The sequence below is a fragment of the Sinocyclocheilus anshuiensis genome, unplaced genomic scaffold (genome assembly GCF_001515605.1).
Source record: "Sinocyclocheilus anshuiensis isolate Anshui unplaced genomic scaffold, SAMN03320099.WGS_v1.1 scaffold481, whole genome shotgun sequence".
Lineage (NCBI taxonomy): Eukaryota > Metazoa > Chordata > Actinopteri > Cypriniformes > Cyprinidae > Sinocyclocheilus > Sinocyclocheilus anshuiensis.
Window position 1 is genome coordinate 465,251 of NW_015539907.1, and position 23,821 is coordinate 489,071.

Sequence of the window (23,821 nt, forward strand, 5' to 3'; positions counted from 1 at the left end):
GTCAACATATTCTGTTACACCAAATACACAAAATAATGATCTTTAAAAAAGCATCATATGACCCCTTTAAATACTTCTTTTAAAGGAGAGAAAGGGCAGTTGTTATCTTGGTTTTGTCAGGATTGACCTTGTGTCATTGACTATATTGACAGTATTGGTATGAAGGAAGAGCAGGATTTCTGAAAATACCTGCACAGTGTCCTTAAGGAAATCACTTTGAGCCGCTCACCCCCAGCAGTTTGGTTCTCTCATCCTGACCCTCGTGAAAAAGCTGATTCTCTAACTCCTGTCACCGCCATAGCAGCACCACACAGCCTAATGTACTTAAGAGCCCTTCTAACAGCCGTGACTCCTGGGCCCCCTAACGTCCTGAGGGTGGGATAGATGGGGGGAAGCGGGTTTGACAGCTACTGGATGCTGCATGTGTTTCTATCATATAATATCTGTGGTTAACTCTAGAGGTCCTTCCCTTAAATCTGTGTGTTCACTGTATATACACACAACTTCGACCCTGTTTTTCTTGCAAATTTTCAGCAAATAATAATACTTATTGAACCATGAACCTGTCCTAATGCACACTTTTTATGAACTCACGTAACAGTTTTATGATTGTTGACATCAAATTATATTAAATCTATAAAGTGCTATATATGCTATAAATGAACTATTAATATAAATAATGTTATATGAACATATTCTATTCTATTCTATTCTAATACTTATTTTACATACAGTGGCCCCAGTGGTATTTTGACGCAGTCACACTTGCATTTGACAACATCAAACTAGTTTCCATTTATTTGAAAGAAAATTAGCACAAGCACCCTGTTCAAATAAAAATGACCATAGGGCCAGTTGGTTAAAAAATGACTAAACGACATGATTTGTTTGCAGGGTCCTCTTGGTTGGATATTTTGTTATAGAATGCAATATAATTCATACATTTTATGTGTTCATACTTAAGTGTCCAAATGTTTGAAGTCCAAATAGTTGTATTAAATCTATTCTTTTTATTTGTTTATTGCATTTCCTAAAGTGTATGAAAAAGCTTCAAAATCATGTCTGTTGAAAGTGCAAACATACTGTTAATGCTGAATAATTGTTTCACTTGTGGACTTTTCATCAGCAATAAATGTAGATTGCCTTTTTTCTGTTTTCCGTTGTTCAGCCCTTAGGGAGGAGTTAATCACTTGACATTTTTAGTGGATTTTCAATTAACCCATGACATCTGTAACCCATAAACCTTGTCTGCGCTTTACTTTTTGGCAAAACCATGAAAATGACTTAAATAAATGGCTCATTAGTTCCAGCACTTGGCCGTCAGAAGTCGTTATCAATTCATGCTAGTTTGTACCAAGAACATGTTTACTTTGAATTAGGGCTTTTTGGTGACAGGTATGGACACTGTCCATAAATCTCCCTACTTCCTACGTACTCATTTAGTTTTTCTTTTTTTGCTCAGTAGGCGTAAATATACACCACAGAAGTTCCTGAAACAACTGTCATTTGCATTTGCTATCCACCACGCAGACTTGTTTCTTCTGCTTCTTAGTTACAGTCCAAAACTATTCCTTTTTTGATTAACTTGGTGTTTATCAGGAGTTGTCTGGCAAACAACCCCCCTTCAAAATGTAATGTTTATTTCTGTAAATATTTAAATGGATGTGTCAGAAAAAAAAACTGTTTTGGATGCTTTTCTTCTTGTTTCATGTCAAATGCAGTTCACCAAGCAGTGAATGAAGTTCACAAATTACCGAAAGCAGAGGAAAAACAATCTTACAAGGAGAGAACTTACCAGTGGCTCCACACACAAGCAGTTCATCCCGAAACAGACTCTGCAGGCACGGGACGGTGAGACACACTGCTCTGAACTATATTCTTCTGAAAAATATACACAGATTGAAGATAAGTTATTAACAGTTCATAATGGTGATCAGTTATAGTGGTCTCACATGTTGTGAATGTGCTGTGGTGTAAATTGTGTTAGAGGTAATCTATTCAATGACTTTTTTAGGGATCATTTCCTCCCTGATATTGGCCAGGATATTCTTAATGGTGGGAGGGTGCAGCTTGTGGTAAGAGCTATTATTTTTTTATCATTTATTATACTTAAATCTGCACACAGACATGCCACTGTTCACTTTTAATTAATTGTGAATTTAAATTTAAAGTAAATACTTTGAAAACTTACTAACAATTGCTGCTGTTTTCAGCCCTGTAGATATTTGTTTATAGGAGAGTAAATTTATGCGTGTTCGTGTGTGTGAGTGGTTGCCTATACTTTAATATGTTAATATGCCTATACTTGTATCTGTTTTTTCTTAGGCCATAGGGGACAGAGACGGTGGAGATTCAGGAGCAAGATTTTGGACTGACTCCACTAGTGTCTCTCCACCTCTTAAAAAGTATACTCAGCCTCGAAGATACTCAGCTGAAAACACAAGTGAGTCTTTTACTTAAAATGCATACTATCAAAATAAAATAACATAACAAAATAAATACCAGCTATAAAAAACACACATTTTCTTCTATATACTACCGGTCTTATAGTTTGGAATAATTATTTCTTTTAATGTTGAATGATTTCTGAAGAATAATTTGATGGGAGAATAATAGTAATGGCAGCTGAAAATTCAGCGTTGCTATCATAGGAGCTTAAATTTTCTTAATTATTCCAAACATTTGACCATATTTTACTGTTTAAATACAAGTTATAAAGTATGCAAACACCCCATTAACATTAGAAACATCTGTGCCTGCATTGTTGATAACATCACACAAGCAAAAGAGCATGTTTTTTTGAAAGCAGTCAAACTCCCTTCTCCACTTCTGTTATGAATACATACAGCACACCATTGGATACATTTTTTTTTACTATATCTCTTTTTTGGTGCACAATGATGTGAAGTTAAATCATGTGGGTCAGGTGCCAAATCAAATACTGCACACAGAGTGCAGTGGGTGTGACGTGAAGCACACGATGGAAACTGACATGACTGTACACATCATCTGGCTCACTTGATAACCCATTACAACATCACACAAATCCGATTTCACAACAGTCGAAAGCCATTTATATAAATGCAGTATATATGTTAAAATATGTTTGTAATTTTGTTCCACCTTATTAAAAAGTGAATGCAAGATAAACATGTTTAAAAAAAATGTATGCTTCTGGTTAATGCAAGCATGTTTGAGAATATGTATGTGTATAATTGCCTATGTGTGCATGTGTCAGCTTTGCAGACAGATGCCGGGGTCAATGAGGGGACGGTGGGGGGAATAATCTCTCTTTCAGCAGGAAACGGACAGCGAGAGACCTCTGACAGCTCGCTGATTAAGTGCGAGCTCTGTCACACACACTATACCACTCAGGACTCACCCTGACAAAGATCCCACTGACTGGCACAAGCACGTCTCAGCGCGTTTAACACAGTCATGACGCACTGTGAAAGCTTTTCACTGTCTGTCCTAATGAAGCTAAATTGGATTCTGATGATGATTTGAAAATGAAATCCACGAGGATGCTGACAGCCTGACTGACTGAATGACTGACTGGCTGTCTGAATGACGAACTCAGTCAAGCCTTTCACATAGAGGTATTTTAGGTGATTTATTGGAGAGAGGCCTGATTCTACAGATCAAAGAGAACGTAAAAGATTTATTTATAGATAATTCACTTTACATGCAAAACCATTCCTTTATAATCCACAAATATCACTACTCATTTTCTGAAATAATGTTTTATTCCCGTTGTAAATTAGTCTGTTTATCAGCTAACATAAAACAAATTTTCCCAGCTCCTCATAGGCCTCTTGTCATTTGAATTAAATCATCGTGAGTCATTAGGTCATGAGCACAAAGTTGACATGCTTAGTACATTGTTCAATTACAGTAAGGACTCTATAAATACTACTTAGGTTTAATGCAACAAGATACCTTCTACTTACTGGGGCCGAGCCATAAAGAGTAGTTTAGGGAGCCATAAACGTTTTCATTATGTGTAGAGGAAATCTCCTGGTGCCTCATTTTTTGCCCTCTTTCAAAGGTAATGGGAGCAAAATGGCTGAAAACAATTTGTTTGGTCACAGTGGTTAAGTGAGTGTGTGGCCGTTTTATTAAATATCAGCCCACAGAACACGGGCAACAACATGTGTCTCTTTGAATATAAACGTCCAGGGTTTGAAGTGCGATTAATACCCGTTGAGAGCAGACGTCTACTTTTTTCCACTTTAATCGGCAAAGGCAGGGAACAAATGAAGACAAATGTAGTAAAAACAAATATTTGTGTTAGCTAAACAATTACTACATTTGTAAAATGTATTACATTTATTAAGAACCAGGGAACAGAAGAGTTACTTGGCATTGAATCTTTGAAATAAAAATAATTTATCATTTTTTTAAAGTTTTAGAATTATGTGCAGGAAGATAAGTGGTGCACGGTAGCCTCCCGAATCGATGAAGTTTTCCTTGCTGTTTCATTTTACCGCTTGCTGAGCACAGCCACGGGTTCTACACGTGGAACGCATCAGCTAGAGAAAAAAGCTTGCTTTGTTCTATGTGTTTGAAAGAACTGTGCTTGTTGGAAACTCCATAAATGTCAGTCAAAGTCTTATCAGGTGTATTAGCATTATTGAAGGTGTTTTTTTTTTAAATAAAATTACCTTTGTCTCCACAGAAACAGAAGTGCCATCACCTACAAGAGTCAATTCAGCTCCGATCCGAAATGAACGCATCTCGTTCTGGGACGGCCCAGTGCGACACAGCGGAGGCTGGGGTGGAGGAAAGAAGAGAGCCAAATTGAACAAGTAAAAAGATAACTACATCAGCTTGTGTTTGTTGCACTGAGATAATATTGATTCAGTTTGTTCTTTTGTTTTCTCCCTTCGTATTTGCGGCTGTGTATATATTCAGAGTGTGATGGATGTCTTGTCGATGTAAGCCCTTAACAAGACTTACAATGCCCATTTGATCTCCGCTGAAATTCCTTGCAGCTGCTGTTTTTACTAAAATCCAGCTTCCTCTCCAGCAAATGAATTAGAAGCAATGGATGAGATATAGCCCAAATATCTGCAGGCGGTCACAGGATATGTATTGCTTTCAAGTATCACTCCATTTAACATGAGCACTGCGAGCCATGGACTGGGTGGAAACCATTTACAAATGACATGCTTAATATGCAGACAATGACAGGCAATAGAAACCAGCTCGTTCCTGTTTCAATTTACTTTAGGGTTTTTTTCTTTCTTTATACTGGGAATTTGTGTTGTTCTAAAAGCTAAAAGTAAGACAATGCACATTTAATGAAAGTAATATATCAAAGATCACTGTCAATAAATTATTTGCTATATACACAGTTCTGCCTCAAACACCTATATTGTAATCTCTCATAAAATGCGTATATGGCAAACAAGTCCAAAAATACGTAAAAAGAAATGCATACATCAGAGTTAAAAGTGTTTTCTTTAGTGTTAGTGTCAGATAAGGATATCCTTGTTTGTGTATTTTAATTTGGATTTCAAAAAGCTGAGTGTTCAAAACAGTGGTTGGAAAAGAACTTTCAGGCACCAGCTTAAGGCTCATTTTTATGCTTAGAAATTCTAAAATAAATCTTGAAAAGAGATGCCTTATTAGTGGGAGTTTTGGCATCATGTTTGGGCAGATGGCCCATAGGTCTCATACTTAATCCAGAGACACTGGCTGACTGCTGTGGTATTGTCTTGTTGAATTATATACACATAAATACATTTAATACTGTAAATAGATATAAAAATAGGCTACACTTTATTTTGATAGTCCACTTTAGATATTCTACTGACTATAAGTAACTATAAGTAACTTTGCAACTACAAGTGTGTGTTTATGTATGTATACAGTATATATTATATACTTACACTCTCAGAAAAAAGGTACAAAAGGATAAGGTTAGAAAGGATACCACCACAGTGACAGTTTTGTACCTTTTTTTCTGAGCGCATAGACTAGATAAAGTATATAGATAGACTATGACTGCAAAAAGTTTATAGTGGGACTCCAAAGACCGTACATTTCCAAGTTTCCACTTTTGCTGAATCTCAGAATAACAGACTGAATCCGCAGACTGATGCCAGCGAGTAATTCATGCCAGTTGTTACCCACAGAAAACATAGGCAAACCATGAGAGATAATCTTTTCAAGTGCCAGCGAGAGCAGATCTGAATAAGGTTAGTAAAACCCTTCAGAGTCATATAAAACCTGTTGGTTTGTTTGACTTTCTTATAGACTACGTTGTATTTAACTGCCCGGGAACACATAGGGAAAATAAATACTCATTGGATAATCCTTCACACTGAAGTGAAGAGGCCTTTCAAACCGAATTTGACTTTGCAAGCTCAATGCATCTGGCCTGACCTGAGCAGCTCGATCGCAGCAGCTGGAAGAAGTGGCTGTGGCCAAACCGTTTATTATCATTTTAATTACTTAAGTGACTGCAAAGGCGTATGTACGCAAACCCAGCTGACACGCTTGTACTGACCTCTGACTTCAACTAGAGATTCATTCTGTCTATAGTACATAAGAGAGCGAGAGAGGGAACGAAACAGAGAGAGGCGATAAACAATGGCAAACATGTCAGTGGCCTGAAAGCCTCATGTGGCCAGTACAAAACCATTAATATGATTTAAGAATGTACCTTCATAATCAAGAAAAACACTAACATCTCTCTGTACCAATTTGACAGAGCTCAAACTAAGGAGATCCTTGAGTCGTATAATTGTTATATATTATATAACACACACACACACACACACACACACACACACACATACATATTGTATCTTTTTGATCATTTCAAGTACATGCAAGGATCATCACATACAATTTATAGATGGCAGTATGAATATTTTTATGTGATATAAACATTATGTTAGCATATGTTAATTAATAATTGCAGTTTAAAACATATAAAACATCAGTCCAAATGCCTGCCTGCCTGCAAAATCAAAAATAATAAACTGTAATGACAAAAAAGACTCAAATTGGAGAATATTTACTCTGTAATGTGACAGTTTTTCCCTTTTTTATTTTGTTATTAAAAGGAACAAATGGCAGATCAAATGTTTCAAATATCTTATATCTTTAATGCTCACTTATTTGATTTTGCAATATTTCTTGATGTACTTATGAACTTAACTGAGTGAAATTAGGCAGTAACTCATAGCATCTTCTGCACTTTGATGTGCTTTATTTTTAATGCGCAGACAAAATTTCAACAAACCACAGAGAATTTCTCACATTTTCCCCTCAGCAAGGGGTCCAAATAGAAGGTCATTTCAGAGCCTTAATAAGAAACCCCCCTGCTACTTAAGAGCACCCCTATTTATTTTCATTTTTTCTTGGAGTGGCACCATCAAACCCCAAGCATTGTAAGTGACCCTTAGATATGGCTAGCCTGGCAGGTGGTAAGGTTTTGCTGGCAGAAAGGAGAGGGCTTCTCTATGTGTGATCTCTTACAAACTCTTTAGAGTAAGGGTGGTATCGGATGACGCCTTTCCTGTTTGAAATACACACGTTCAGGTGGTCGCAAAATCATTTTGGTGCCGAGCTTTATATCTCGCATTCAAAAATCGGCCTCATGCGCACTCTGTTGCTGTCAAGAGTGTGTAAAGCTCTGCGTTGTTTGCCTTATCAGTGGAGTTTTTTTTTCTTTGGATAAAGCCAAGCGTGTCAACGGAGCAAAATTGATAAAAGTAGCAGAATAAATTACGCTATAAAAGGCCCTTTTTAATATTACGCGTGTATATATTCTTCTATATATTCTATATTTTCTTCTAGAAAAAATCTATGTAACTTGAAAATGTTTATCACACATTTAAATATGTGTGACAAAGTGATAACTTTTTATTGTATTTTTATTTAGGTCATAGTAACAGGATTTCTGTGCTGAATGCCGTCGTGATATTATTCGTTTCTTGGTCGGAAGATTAATATTGTCATTTCATGAGACCTGCAAACACAGGTTTGTCCTGCCAGGGATGTTGGATGAAATAATATACATAGCCTATTCATTCCCCTTAATATGGAACATAATCTTTATAAATATATTAGGCTAATGACTATACTTAAAAAATTGTGAGAAAAGTTTAATAGTTTGTTAGGTACACATTGTTTACCATGCAATGAATGTGTTAAAAATATGTAATTATGTGAAAAATGTTGTAGTAAATACCTGTTTACTGGTTCACTGAAAACTTATATTTGTGTAGCCGTCTTAAAAAATGTTGCCTATTGAATAGGCTAACTAAGCGATATGAAAAATATTAAAGATTATTGAAGCGAAACGTATAGCTGATTTATAATCATTCGAATCATTCTAATAATAGATCAAATAAAATATTTAAATAACATTTGGTAATTTAATGACATGTACCTTCAGAAAGTATTTGTCACCGTCCCAAATGCCGTCGTAATGCTTTTCTGGAAAGCTTTTCTTTTTTTGTATACCGTAAATTAAAATAATTAATTAAATAAAATACAATAAATAAACCGGAAAAATAAAAATGGGTAGTTTAAAGTTATTTCCCCATTATGAACAAAAAAAAGTAGTTAAAATAAATAACACTAAATTATGCGTTGGAACAAAGATGCTATTTTGCAAGTTAAATAGGCTACTAAATACTTATTTGCAGTAGTTTAAATACGTTTTTTTTCTACAAACGTTACCCTTGGTGGAATGTTTTGATGGGTTTTTTTTCTAGTCATCGTGATATTAGGCTACATTTAGGCTATTAACTTAAAATGAAATAACTGCATGTAAGTTAGGCTATACAAAGTAAAGTAAAATAAGTTTTTACTCCTAAAGATTTACTCTCTACTGTTCTTCATAAAGAACATACTCTATAGCTGTTCTTTAAACAGTCACCAACTTTTCTGTTTACTGAAATAGCCTACTTAATATTGTTTAGAAGGTTTAACACTTTAAATATCTGCTGGAGTCAGATTTATCAGTTAAATAATCATTAGGGATATCCAAACACACTGAAAGCGAAAGCAAGTGTAATTGTTTCATTTCGGGTCATCTCAGAGTTTCATAAATCTTATTTAGAGCTTGTGCATGCGCGTGGGTGGAGTTTCACCTTCTCCATATTCAGAAGTTGGGTGGCTGCTTGAAGCTCGCACTCTATGCCGTATAAAGAGAGGCCCTCGGTCTCTTTAAGACAAGACAAATTAACGACTTGTACAAATAATTGGCCGCATTGCTTCATTTTTGACATCACTAAAACATTTATGGTGTCCACTGACGCGCTACATGCTTGAGACGAGGCCAGAGGACCATGATGGAGTACTTGAGCGACAAGTTCTCCTTGAAAAGTCAAGCGATTAAAGGCAGCGATTACTACATGGACCAAGTCATGGAGACTTTAGACAATGTGCAGTACTACAACAAGACATCACCTAAATGCGTCCAGGCCTTCTCGATGCAGAGCAATGATCAACACACCACCATGGACAGATCGTCTCCGTGTGACAACCAAAACAGTAAGTCTGACTTAAAAAAACACACACACACACACACACACACACACACGCACTCACCAAGTTTTTTTTTTGTTTTTGTTAAATGTAACAAAACATTTTGCATAATATTTAAAGATTCTTCGGTGTTTTTGCAACACCTTGGATCAGTAAAGGATGTTATTTGGTTCTCCAGATATTAATGAAGTTCTTAAAAGTTTCTTCAGGTCAATGCACTGGAGTCGTCTAGAAGAGATTATTTAAAGTACCGATATATGTGGTTTTCTAAAGTGAAAAATAAAAAGTCCTCTGTGGAAGGCAGAATTTTCTCCTGACACCAATCTATAAAAGTCATTTGAATAACTTTTATTTTAAACAAAATAACAAGAAAACCAAATTACATTGCATTTAGAAGCTATTGGCAGTTTTGCATTTCCTACAATAAATGTTTTACCATTTAGGCTACTAGCTGTTGTGGGCTACTTATTAGTACGTTTATGATGAAATAACTTGTATGAATTAAATGTAAAAAGTGCATTAACCAATAACCTATGTAATGTTTACATTTTCAATATATTTTTTAGTTTTTTTTCTTCAAGTTGTTTCTAACAATTAAAAAAGACTACGTTTTTCAAAAGCTGAGAAAGAAAAAAGAGAAAAGGTGAAAATTTGTTTAACATATTTTCACGGAACGTGGCCTTTGTCTAATTCTTTATAACTTTAAATAAACTTTGCTCTTTTTAAAAAATCTTTTACAAACATTGCTATCTTATATTCGCTAGCCTAATTGTTTGGTAACTTTTCATTTAAAAAGTAATTCGTAAACCTAAAGCTGCAAATAAGTTATTTATTTACATTTGAAGATGAATATTCAAATAAATAGCCTAAACATATTTTTTTTTACCTCATTGTAGGTGGACTAAATGGGCAAATACTACATTTATTCAATCTACTTGTCTTTCCTTATAAAGTTACATTGGCCGTTGATAAATGTCCATGAGCATTTTCTTATTTTTTTATGCAAATAGGCCTATATGCATATTTATGGTCTTAAGGTTTTCATCATTTTTGAACGTCATACGATGTAACGATGTAAAATTACTCCGTGCGGTTGTTTTTATGAGAAAATTATTCAGTGTTGAAAAAAAAAGGTTTACAGTTTTAGATGTAGTTTTAGGTAGGGTGCTGCTGAAAGTTTGAGTAATTTTATGTTAACTACCCATATTTTAATAATGATCAGGCGTGAATTACTGCCCTCCTAAAACTGAAGACAGCAGCCTGCGTCCAGGCCTTCTCGATGCAGAGCAATGATCAACACACCACCATGGACAGATCGTCTCCGTGTGACAACCAAAACAGTAAGTCTGACTTAAAAAAACACACACACACACACACACACACACACACGCACTCACCAAGTTTTTTTTTTGTTTTTGTTAAATGTAACAAAACATTTTGCATAATATTTAAAGATTCTTCGGTGTTTTTGCAACACCTTGGATCAGTAAAGGATGTTATTTGGTTCTCCAGATATTAATGAAGTTCTTAAAAGTTTCTTCAGGTCAATGCACTGGAGTCGTCTAGAAGAGATTATTTAAAGTACCGATATATGTGGTTTTCTAAAGTGAAAAATAAAAAGTCCTCTGTGGAAGGCAGAATTTTCTCCTGACACCAATCTATAAAAGTCATTTGAATAACTTTTATTTTAAACAAAATAACAAGAAAACCAAATTACATTGCATTTAGAAGCTATTGGCAGTTTTGCATTTCCTACAATAAATGTTTTACCATTTAGGCTACTAGCTGTTGTGGGCTACTTATTAGTACGTTTATGATGAAATAACTTGTATGAATTAAATGTAAAAAGTGCATTAACCAATAACCTATGTAATGTTTACATTTTCAATATATTTTTTAGTTTTTTTTCTTCAAGTTGTTTCTAACAATTAAAAAAGACTACGTTTTTCAAAAGCTGAGAAAGAAAAAAGAGAAAAGGTGAAAATTTGTTTAACATATTTTCACGGAACGTGGCCTTTGTCTAATTCTTTATAACTTTAAATAAACTTTGCTCTTTTTAAAAAATCTTTTACAAACATTGCTATCTTATATTCGCTAGCCTAATTGTTTGGTAACTTTTCATTTAAAAAGTAATTCGTAAACCTAAAGCTGCAAATAAGTTATTTATTTACATTTGAAGATGAATATTCAAATAAATAGCCTAAACATATTTTTTTTTACCTCATTGTAGGTGGACTAAATGGGCAAATACTACATTTATTCAATCTACTTGTCTTTCCTTATAAAGTTACATTGGCCGTTGATAAATGTCCATGAGCATTTTCTTATTTTTTTATGCAAATAGGCCTATATGCATATTTATGGTCTTAAGGTTTTCATCATTTTTGAACGTCATACGATGTAACGATGTAAAATTACTCCGTGCGGTTGTTTTTATGAGAAAATTATTCAGTGTTGAAAAAAAAAGGTTTACAGTTTTAGATGTAGTTTTAGGTAGGGTGCTGCTGAAAGTTTGAGTAATTTTATGTTAACTACCCATATTTTAATAATGATCAGGCGTGAATTACTGCCCTCCTAAAACTGAAGACAGCAGCCTGCACGCGATGGAAAACTGCTGCAGCATCAGAGTCTCGCCGGCCACAGCCGGACCAGACAAAACTCACCTGGACGACATCGGCGAAAAATGCGACAGCAATGTGTCGAGCAGCAAGAAGAGACGCCATCGCACGACCTTCACGAGCGCTCAACTAGAGGAACTAGAGAAAGTCTTCCAGAAAACCCATTACCCAGATGTGTATGTGAGAGAACAGCTGGCCATGAGAACAGAGCTCACGGAGGCCAGAGTTCAGGTAACCGCTCACTTTCATCTGTGATAATTCTCTGAAAATTTCTGTATGTTTTTTAGACTTCATAATTATCAATGCTAAATTTAGGCCTGTCTGAGAATAACGTAATTACATTTGAGGTTTAAAAAGCCTTAGTTGTCACTAAAAAATTCAAATCACTTTTTAGTCCTCATGCATGCATTCCTCACCGCGAAAAAAAACCTACTTTAATTTTTGCCTTAAATGTTAGGGTTAAAATGAAAGTGGTGCTAAAGATACAGTACAACCTGCACTTAGCGCTTTTCCGAAAGTAAATTACCGTAATTACCGATTTTGTTTACGTAGCCTAATTACCGATTAACAAAGTCGAGTTAACCCTATAAAAACTCGTAAAAATTTAATGATGTGATAAATAAGATGCATATAAATATGTTTTTATGATGAAAACGTTTTACATACCTGACATTTATTACCTTTAATTTGTTATGGATCTGTATTTGTTTGCAACAGATAAAGTTGATGAACTCAGTATCACAGCCCTGTAATTAATTATGGCTTCACATTTACAGGACACCAACATGTTTTAATAAAAAGTAGGCTGCATGACAAAAAATAAATAAATAAATAAAATGTATTCTGTAAATTTGTGCTTATATAAAATTCTAACTCGATATTTAATCATCAATTTTACATCATGGAAAAATAACTTTTATTTTTATTTTTTAGGTATGGTTCCAGAACAGAAGAGCCAAGTGGAGAAAGCGAGAAAGATATGGACAGATCCAGCAGGCCAAAAGCCACTTTGCAGCGACCTATGACATATCAATGCTGCCCCGGACAGACAGCTACTCGCAGGTGATTCACTTTATTTATCTGCACCATGGTTTTACAAAAATATTTGCAAAAAATAAATAAAAGTAACCAATACATGGCTGTCTATTAGGTCACCACTACCCAAATGCAAAAGAATGCTTTCCCTAGTGTTTTTAGCAAACCATCATTGTTATTGTGCTTTATATATAGTAATATATGTCTAAAAAAAAATCACATTTATCATACATTGTATAAGTAGGTTTCATGACCTATTTTTGTTAAACACTTATTCAAGGTGACAAAGTATTTACTGATCAGATTAGAGTCACAAAACACTTGGCCAAATTTCAGCGAATACCATATGGTCCTTACAGACACAAACACAATGCATGAATTGTCGACAACTGGCCTTAGCCTTTCAAGCTTTAAACAGTTTTGATGGGTGTGGGCAGTCAGTCAGACTGCACAGAGCTGTCTCACGCTAACTGACAAAAGCTGTTGGGAGGATAGGAGATGAAGATTTAGATGGCACCACAGACCTCAATTTCCTTCATCAGAGAGTAGATTCCTCACTCGTTTGTTTTCCATAGTCACATAAAAAAGCCTGCGCCTTTATAGGACAGGTCTTTATTGCACCGGGCATGTTGTAAGGAGAGGTGGGAGGGTGCTAAGCCTTGTGTTTGTCTTATGCCCAGATTTTTGTGGTAAACACAAATGCATTTTTGCGGGCTGCAGGGTTTGTTTTTAAAAGCCTGGTCTGGATTTATTTAAAGTCTTGGACATAATTGTCACTGTATTTTAATGTAGATTGAGGGTGTATCTGATATGATGTCATCGCAGATTATCATAGAGCATTTTCCCAGGCATACTAAAATGCATCGATTTAAATTTTAAAATTGAATTAACTTTCACAACCTATGTTTATGTACCATGAATTTCCAAACATTTGGATTTCTTTATTTTGATTATGGATTTTTTTTTGCCTCATGACTTCCTGCCCCAGCTCAAGCCTGTTGTTGTTTTTCAGTTCCATTTTAATCTAGACATGTACTAAAGTGTTATTGTCTTTCAATCATTTGCTTCTTAAAAGGGGTTTTCACACAGGTCGTTCTAGACCCCACTTTCAACCCCGGGTAAAGGAACGTTTCACATTTGTAACTGGGGTTGCCACCTTTAGCGAGCCAAAATAAGGGACACCCATTCACGACATTCACGAGTTCTGCAGCTGTTACCTGGATGAGATTCATTTTTATTTTATTTTTTTATTCATTTGCTTAAATTAGGACTACATTAAATCTAAATAATTTAGCATTTTTTAAACCTTTTCAAATGTCAAATTGTATATGACATATATGCTTATTTATTATGTATATATTTATGATTGATATAAATAATAAATGAATATATAGGGTCTAACATTAATTATAATCTATTAATTCATCTGTCTAATAATGTTTAAAAATCTAATAATTATGTCTATCAAGCTCTAACAGACTATCCAAATTTGAATAAAACAATAGGGTTATGCCTTTAGAAGCACAGATGTGTCTGTCACTTTAAAAATATGGTTCACCCAAAAATGAAAATTCTGTCATAATTTACCCAGGTTGTTCTAAACCTGCAAGTTATTTCTTCTGTTGAACACAAAAGAAGATACTTTGAAGAATGTGGGTAACTAAACAGCTGCTGGTCCTCAGTAACTTCCATAGTAGAGAAAAAAAATACTATCAGAGTCATTGGGGACCAGAAACTGTTTCCCACATTCTTCAAGTATTTTTTATGTTCAACGGAAGAAAGAAATTATTACAGGTTTGGAACAACTTGTTGAGAGTGAAAACGATGACAACATTTTTGGGTGAACTATCCCTTTAAGTCAGACAGTCCACCGTGAGCAACTCAAATGCTTCTCTGCAAACTGCGCGTTTATCATTAGTTACTGGACAGACCCATTGATAACTTTCCCGTTCAGCTCTACATCTGGAGAGTCTTGTGTTCAAAGGGCGGATGTGAGCTCTAGAGGGTTTAAACCGCGCAGGTTTAGCGCATGCTGCGCTAAAGGCCTGTAACGGCGCGCGTTCTGGAGACTCCATCATCGCCATGGAAACAAAGACGCCAAGATGAGCTTCTCTAACTTCTTATGAAATTAATTTGATTATAATTGCTATTAGCATTATAAACGGTGCATTGTGCATTGTATAAACAGTGGTTTCAGCGTTTGAGGGGAAAATGTATAATGGTGACGGAAAACACGTATATTTGAGTGAAGAAGAGACCGTTTCATTCTTACCAATATAGTCCACCGAAATGTCCATTCAGGAAAAAAATGATAGCTAGTACAGTCGACAGCATTTATGAAAACAGATCACGTGCTGCGTTCGTTTAATCAACGACACCCAACATTTGGAAATAAGAACGTTAAACCGGGGTTTAGGAATGTACAGTGTGAACCGGCAGTTTATAAATGGCTACCCAGTTTTAACTGTTAGCCCTGGGTAAAGTATGAGCAGTGTGAAACTTAAAGCAAGATAACACAGGATTAGGTTTACCTGGGTTTTAGAATGACCTACAGTCTCAGAAAAAGAATAAAAAAAGTACAAAAGCTGTCACTGGGGCAGTACTCTTTCAAAAGGTAGCCTATCATTGAGGTATTAATATGCACACCTTAGGTAGGCCTACTGTGTATGTGCCTATGTACTATCCATATGTACCTTTTAAGATACTAATATTCACCCTTTAGGGGTTAATAAGGTACAAAGGTGTACTTTTTGAAAAGGTATTTTTTTCTGAGAGTGCAGGGTTAATTATTATAGTGTGAGAAGCCCTAAAGTGTTTTTATAATGCATTTTGATTTTACTTTATTCCTCCTTCCACACAGATTTCCAACAACTTATGGACAGGTCCCACTCCAGGCAGCTCTGTAGTCTCGTCCTGCATGATCCCGCGCGGTTCCCCTCCCTGCGTGACGTCTCCCTATCCCCACTCGCCGAGAGCCGGTGAGCACAGTTACATGGGATTCCCCAATCACCAGCAAAATCAGTTTGGAATGTCTCTCAACAATTTCTTCGCCGATTCACTTCTGGCTCCTTCACCGAACAGTCACGCTGCGTTTGAGACCAAACCTGAGTTTGAACGGCGGTCCTCCAGCATTGCTGTGCTGCGGATGAAGGCGAAGGAACATACAGCCAACATAACTTGGACCATGTGAACTCTGAACTTATTCTAATAGTGCTGATCTCAACAGTTTTTACCTATAACAGTACAGCCAGTTACTTTCATGAATTTGTTTTTATTTTTTTTATTGGAACAACAAAGATATCAGCCGTAATTATAGACTGTTCAAAAATTCTGGAAAAGTTTTCTGTCCTTTCAAAAATAATTGAATTAAGAAACCTCTTGATTAAACAGTAGTTGTTCTTATTTTGTCTTAGCATCTCTTGTTGTTGTGAATTTGAAGGGCACAGAACTCGACAGTATTATACTCTCATGACTTTGACAGAGATGTTATGGTCGACATACTAACACTATGTCTGTGTGCTTTGCAGCAAAGCTGTTTAATGCTCTCTAGCTGTGGCTAGTCCGCAGTGCCACATACAGAGGAGCAATTGTTTATTTTATGGTAATAAAAGTTCATTAAAATTAGTTTACTGTATGTGATTCAATTTTTTTTTCACTCTCTTAGGTCCATTGTTTTGATATATTATAAAAATGTAATTTATTCCTGTGATGGCAAAGCTGAATTTTGCAGCCATTCAGCCTTAAGTGTCACATGATCTTACAGAAATTATTTGAATATGCTGATTTGGTGCTCAAGAAACATTTATTTTTTCTATTATTTTCAATTGTAAAAACAGTTGTGCTGCTTTATAGTTTTGTTGAAACTGTGACCCCCCCCTTCCATTTAATTATTTAAATGAAGTTATGATCTTAAATCCATATAAGTTTTTGAGTAAAACGACAAAATAAGCAGCGTTTAAAAATATTCTGATTTATGATTGACCATATAATATTGACTCCTCTGCTGACACTTCCCTACATATTTCTCCTTTTGAGATAAACACAACTTTATCAAGTTTCTTAACTGCTGGATTAACAGTAAACTCTTAATTTGTATATACCCAGTAAATACCAGTATTTATTAAAAATAACACAGGGATGCATATTCTAAAAATGAATTAGAAGAATATCTTAATCTAAAAGTAAATATAATCATTTGAGTTTTACATATGTTTATGTAAGGAGTTAAAAAACATCTAATCGTTAGTGTTTTTTTATTCTATGATTTACTTGATAAAAGCTTATGTATTACTTATTCTTAGTATTTTGTATTGACTGTTGTGATATGAACCTTTGTTAATATTTGTGTATTTATACTTGCATTGTAATCTCCGTATCTCTCGGTCACTGGTCCATCATTTTTCTGGATCCACATCTTCACTGTGAGACTGATGGTGCAGCACATGTGAGGCAGAAGATCCCAGCACACTCTGCTGCAGATGAGATCCATCAGCAGGCCGAATGGGTTTGACCCTCTGGGTGAGCCACGCTCATTAATAAAGACCCTCACACGCTTGGGGGAGTGAGACACGTGAAAGAGACGGATCTCTCTGCTGCCCAACACAACCTGCAGTTGGGAGGGGGAAAAAAAATCTAATTTTAAAGCACTAAAGACATTGATTACAAAAATGTACATATGCGTTTAATATTAAAGCAATAAGCCCCAAGAAGCCGTGGTTTACAGTGAATTTATAACAGCTAAGGGGCGTTGTTAGGCACGACAAATAAGCAAATAAGATTGCCGTTATTTTGATTAGATTGTACTGAAAATTTATTTGGTCATATTTATGTTTGCGCTCATAGTTTAGTAAAATAAAAGGATCTCACTAACCATCATAAAGTACACATAACGAATAAAAACAATCCGGCTTGCACACAGCAGGCATGAATTTTGTGAAAGACATTTCTAAGATAAGCTGGCAAGTGCAACGACAAAAACAAAAACAAAACACACAGGACTTTGTGTGGAAAGTGATGCGATGCCTCTTGTCTGACAATTCATGCCTTGATTATGAATGGCTGTCCTCCAGACGATTGGCCCTACTCTGCATTCAAGCACAATGTGGTCTTTATAATTACAGCACGCAAGTACACACATTTAGTATGTATTTCTTGTGGAAGGCTTATTCAGTTCTCTCAACCCACGCGTCCAACTGGTGCTGTACCAAAGGAAATAGCACACGTCAGACATGTCGCGTCACTGTCAGAGGTAATATGTAACTGTAATTCTTGAGTTTTTTTTATTTGTATATTTGTTTCGAAGGTATCAGGGGCAATTACAGTACATTCCAATGGTCAAATTTTGCACTCCGGTGCAATCATTCACCCACATTACATTACACTCACTCTGGGCATTAATCATGATGTCCAATAGAGTACAATAACTGGAAAGTGGACAAATTAACACACACACACACACAAAAAAAAAAATATATAAATTAATATGTAAATAAATAATAAATGATACAAATAAAAATATAAAGAAATAAAAACTTTAAAAGTACAAAAAAGGAGATACAGTTCCTTATATGTTAATGGTAAAACAATTATGAAACACAAAACAATAAGTGAAAGAGCAGAAAAAATGTGAAAGGTAATATACAAAAACATTGCTTTTACCAACAAACAGTGTAATTGCATAAACTGTGCAAAAAAACAAAACAAAACAAAACAAAAAACACACAAACTTGCTCTGGACCTGAGAAGAGCTGAACATTTTAGCTGACTTTTGCCAAAATCAATGCCAGTGTGGTTTTCTGTAATAAATGCTGTTCTTTTGAACTTTCTATTCATCAAAAATCACGAGAAAATGACAATTTTTACAAAAATATAAAGCAGCACAACTATTTCTAACATTGTTAATAATAAGAAATGTCCCAAGTCCCAAATGTTCCAAAATAATGCACCAAATCTGCATACCAGAATGATTTCTGAAGGATCATGTGGCACTGAAGTCTGGAGTAATGGCTGCTGAAAATTCAGCTTATCCATCACAGAAATAAACTACATTTTAAAACATTAAAATAGAAAACAGATTTTACATTTTAAAAATATTTCACAATGTTACTGTATTTTTGATCAAATAAATGCGGCCTTGGTGAGCTTTTCAACAGTAGTGTAATTTCAGAGCCCTAAAATACAGAAAATGTGTGTGGGTTAGTTAGAGGAAAAGGAAAATAAATGTCTAGAATTTGTCTGTTATATTGTTAGATGATGACAATTTTTCATCATATTCTCTGTATATGACATTATAATATTATTTTGCATATATTAACGCTATAGACCGGTCTCTAACAATTGTCAGAAACAATATACAAACAATGAGCTCATAAAGCAAACAGCAGCATAAGCATGGACCACTGCAAAACTCTTGTCTTTATGATACTGAATGTTCTCGGACTTAATATGAATCATTACAAGACACAAAAGAAAACATGGCCTGTTGTGAAATATTGGATAATGCAATATTTAAGGACCTCTGGGGCACTTATGGCTCGTGTGCTACGAACTGAAGACCAGCCAGACAAGAATACACCGCTCTTTGCTTAAGTCAGTCACACTTCTTGTTTTCTTTCTATCCAAATGCCACATACATTCTCTGATGGACATTTCAGCTGGGTCCCATCATTCACAAAAACTCCCAGCATGCAGCGGGTCGTGATGCTTTTAGCCCTATGCCCGAGCGAGGGGCCAGCGATCGCTCTTCCTGCCAGGACAGATATGTATGTTCAGTAGGAGCAGCGGTGCTAGAGTCCATACTGGGCTTCATGATTAATGAAAGCATTCCCCGAACCGAGTCTCCAGCGCAAAAGAAGCCCTGTGAGTTATTGTGTGTGAAGTGATTTTTTTATTACCTTTTCACACAGAGCTGGGCTGTTTCAGAGAGCAACATCAAGTCATATAGATCAGGAGAAGCAACGCTGGCGTCTGTGATTGATGTAAATGCTAACAAATAGTAATGTTAGTACCTGAGACCCGAAAACAAAGAGGACAGAAAGACTGATCAGGTGAGAGAAATGTTACTAAAAGTATCAACTGGAATTATTTAAAGTGTTGAGTTTGATTTGAAACTCGCTCCTGATCTAACACTAGATTAAGCTATAAATAGCAGTCTTTTTGTCTTCTAAGGAGCACACAAAAAAGTGCAGCAAGGTAGGCTAGTCCACTGAATCTGTGGGCAGAAAGCCTTTACCTTCATTTGTTGTGGCTGGTGAGTCACTATAAGAGTGTCAGGCTTGATGTGTAACGCACTCATGAATAGTCAGATGTGGTGGCACCCCATGCACTGAGATAACAATGTTTACTAATGCCAAGACAAACAGAGGCAATAAACAGGGCAATTAACCATCAGAGACAAACAAACTCAATACATGACCAATTACCTGTGATGTCTAGATTTGAGTATTCAACATTAAATTTCATCAGTATGTTAAACAATACTGCATTCATCAATATTTAATTGTAAATGAAATTATAACGTTTTAGATGAAACCTATTTGTTACACATTAAATGCACACTTAATATAAAGCTAAAAAAGATGAGGGGAGACCAAATTTTAAGTTTGTTGGCAAATTATGGAATTGCTCAAAAATTGTTTTTTTTTTTTTTAGAAATGCTTCAGTTCAGCTTCCAGAGCTCACCCAAAAATGAAAATTCAGTCATCACGTATTCACCCTCATCATGTCGTTCCAAAGCCATGACTTTCATTCATCTTCGAAACACAAATTAAAATTTTTGATGCAACCTGAGAGGCCTCAACTGAGAGCAGTCTATTCCAACAAAACGATAAACAATTTCATAAAAAGATAGTAAAATAAATCCATATGAATCAAGCAGTTTAATCAATTCTGGCACTTTGACAATTTTGTATTTGCTCTACCTGATGAACCTGATGAACTACCTGACAAAGTTTTGGTAGAATGGATTTTCAATGGAGGGACAGAAATCTCTCAGGTTTCATTACAACTATCTTCATTGGGTTTCGAAGATCGAAGAATGACGTGAAGGTGAGGTGATCTATTCCTATAACAGTACTCTTCGGTAACTGCTTTGAATGGTTCATTGACTAAGCGAGTCTCTCTAACCTAACTCACAGATTGAGTGCTTTTTTTGTGAATCGTTTTGACTGACTCATTAAAAAGAACTGGTTCATAAAAGTCATTTTTTGCAAATCGAACATCACGGCTCATGTTATGTTAGCACATGCTAGAGATAATACAGTACATACTGAAACTGCATATGGATGAATACAAAGCTTTCCCGATTTTACATTATTGTCACACATTTTTATTTTTGTCGCAGTCTGCAGCCCTGACTTACTAAAAGTTTTAGTCTAATTTTATGTTTTACCTAACATTCAAATTATTCAGTCACATGCAGTGTTATTTTAGTACCATTGATCTACTATCATTTGTTTTTATTAAATAATATTTTGAATAATATTTTATTTTTATATTTTCTTAGTTTATATTTAGTTTCTTTTTTATATGCCTATAGTATGGAGTATTTATTAAGTTTTGTATTTATTTTATTTATTTATTTTTGTCGTTTTTAGTTTGTTACATGCATACACCACAAATTAGATAATTTTCTGCAAAGCAAATGATCTGAAACCACCTCATGCTAAAACCACAATCACATATCAAATGACAAACAAGTGGCATCTTCTCCAGTGACTGGAGTGGGACTCCCACTGAGTTCCCAGCAGGAGGAGAGAACCATCTAAAACCCTCAATCTCCATCATCTGCACTGGCTCATCTCTCTATCTGCACAAACATCACGAGAAGCACTATTCCCTCAGCTTCACTACATTAAACCCTATGAGGAACAATCAGATCCGAAGAACCACTGCAAAAGAAGCTAATAACGAGTGAAGTGAAAATATGCAGGTTAGTTATACATCTATATGACCTTTCTTGTTTACTTCTGTTATTCATGGTATTGGAGTTTAAATGCAACTTACATCAAATAAATTACTGTACATGTGAATATAGTGTTTTGAATATAGGCTAGATCCATCTCGGTCACTCAAAGTAATGGCAGCAGCCAAATATAAAAGCTTTTCTTCTTAAAGTCAGACTTTAGTTTAAAGATAAACGTGGTGTCTTGAAAGAGAAAGTAAGTCATCCTTTGATGATAAAACACATGGATCTCAAACCCCTCCAAAAGTAATCTCTAGATTGCAGACAGTGACATATCACCTTGTCACGATCTCGTGAACTAATGGTAGAAATGTTCGTTTCTTATCACGTATATTGATGTGATCTGCTGACCCTGTGGGCATTTGAAGTCACATCTCCAATGTCAAGCCAAGTCCTCCCACACGGCTCTTCCCTTCTCCTACTGGCTTTGAAGTTCATTCTCCTCAAGCTGGAAAATCTCAGGGCCAAGTTACCTCAAAGAATAACTCTGAAATATGAAAGATACGACTTCATAAAGCATAAAGTACCCTCCATGTAAAATTATTCTTGGACTTGTCTTTAACCAATAAAGACTTTGTAAACCATATATTTATTTTCCAGCAACTCCAACTTCATCCTCCGGTCATCCAAGATGTAAATGAGTCTGTTGTTATCATCGGAACAGATTTGGAGAAATTTAGCATTACAGTCATGGCCAAAAGTTTTGGCAGTGACATAAATTTTGTGTTTTGCAAAGTTTGCTGCTTAAGCTGTTGTGGTGTTCATTCACATTGTTTCTAGATTATTGTGTAGAGTGATCAGATGCATTTTAAATAATTGCTAAAAGCTTCATTGGCCAAAAAATTAACTTTTCACAAAAAAACAAATTTCACTGTTTTTTGATCCTGGCACAAAATGACCAGCTAACATTAATTGACTAATCATAACAGCAGCACATGTGAAAGTGTGAATGAGTACTAGTCATACTAAATAGATTGTAAGAGCAGACTAAAAGGAGGGAAGAAACGCTTCCAATCATTGTGTTCTTGTTAGCAATGGTTACCCTGAAATTCTGCATGAAGTACAAGGATTGGACAGCAGAAGACCGGCGCAAAGTTATTTTCTCTGAGGAAGCTCCCTTCCGACTGTTTGGGACATCTGGAAAATAGATTGTTCGGAGAAGAAAAGGTGAACGCTACCATGAGTCCTGTGTTGTGCAAACAGTGAAGCCTCCTGAGACCATCCATGTGTGGGGTTGCTTTTCAACCAAGTGAGTGGGCCCTCTCATAATTCTGCCCAAAAACCCTGTCATGAATAAAGAATGGTATCAAAACGTCCTGCAAGAGCGACTTCTTCCAACGATCCATGAGCAATTTGGTGATGACTCAAGGACTGACTGAAATTCTGCAGGAAGTACAAGGACTGGACAGCAGAAGACTGGTGCAAAATGATTTTCTCTGATGAAGCTCCCTTTGACTGTTTGGGACATCTGGAAAATCGATTGTTCGGAGAAGAAAAAGTGAACGCTACCATGAGTCCTGTGTTGTGCAAACAGTGAAGCATCCTGAGAATCCTGAGACGTGGGGTTGGTTTTCAACCAAGGGAGTGGGCTCTCTCATAATTCTGCCCAAAAACACTGCAAACACTGCCGAATGGTATCAAAACGTCCTGCAAGAGCGACTTCTTCCAACGATCCATGAGCAATTTGGTGATGATC

At 35.7% G+C, this 23,821-nt stretch overlaps 2 protein-coding genes across 2 annotated transcripts in view; both read left to right on the top strand.

The window, feature by feature from the left end:
• Window positions 1-5,132, top strand: part of lrriq1 (leucine-rich repeats and IQ motif containing 1) — a 28,015-nt gene extending 22,883 nt beyond the window's left edge. Inside the window, 5 exon segments of the mRNA XM_016483292.1 lie at window positions 1,722-1,851; window positions 2,015-2,075; window positions 2,326-2,443; window positions 4,679-4,808; window positions 4,915-5,132. Coding sequence (XP_016338778.1) covers window positions 1,722-1,851; window positions 2,015-2,075; window positions 2,326-2,443; window positions 4,679-4,808; window positions 4,915-4,921 — 446 coding nt within the window. The 3' untranslated portion in view covers window positions 4,922-5,132.
• Window positions 5,133-9,166: 4,034 nt separating this feature from the next.
• alx1 (ALX homeobox 1) lies at window positions 9,167-16,464 on the top strand. The gene is made up of 4 exons (XM_016483307.1): window positions 9,167-9,516; window positions 12,067-12,359; window positions 13,062-13,190; window positions 16,024-16,464. Exons 1-4 carry the CDS (start codon window positions 9,312-9,314, stop codon window positions 16,351-16,353), a joined length of 957 nt encoding a protein of 318 aa, XP_016338793.1. The 5' UTR covers window positions 9,167-9,311; the 3' UTR covers window positions 16,354-16,464.
• The last annotated feature ends 7,357 nt before the right edge of the window (window positions 16,465-23,821 follow it).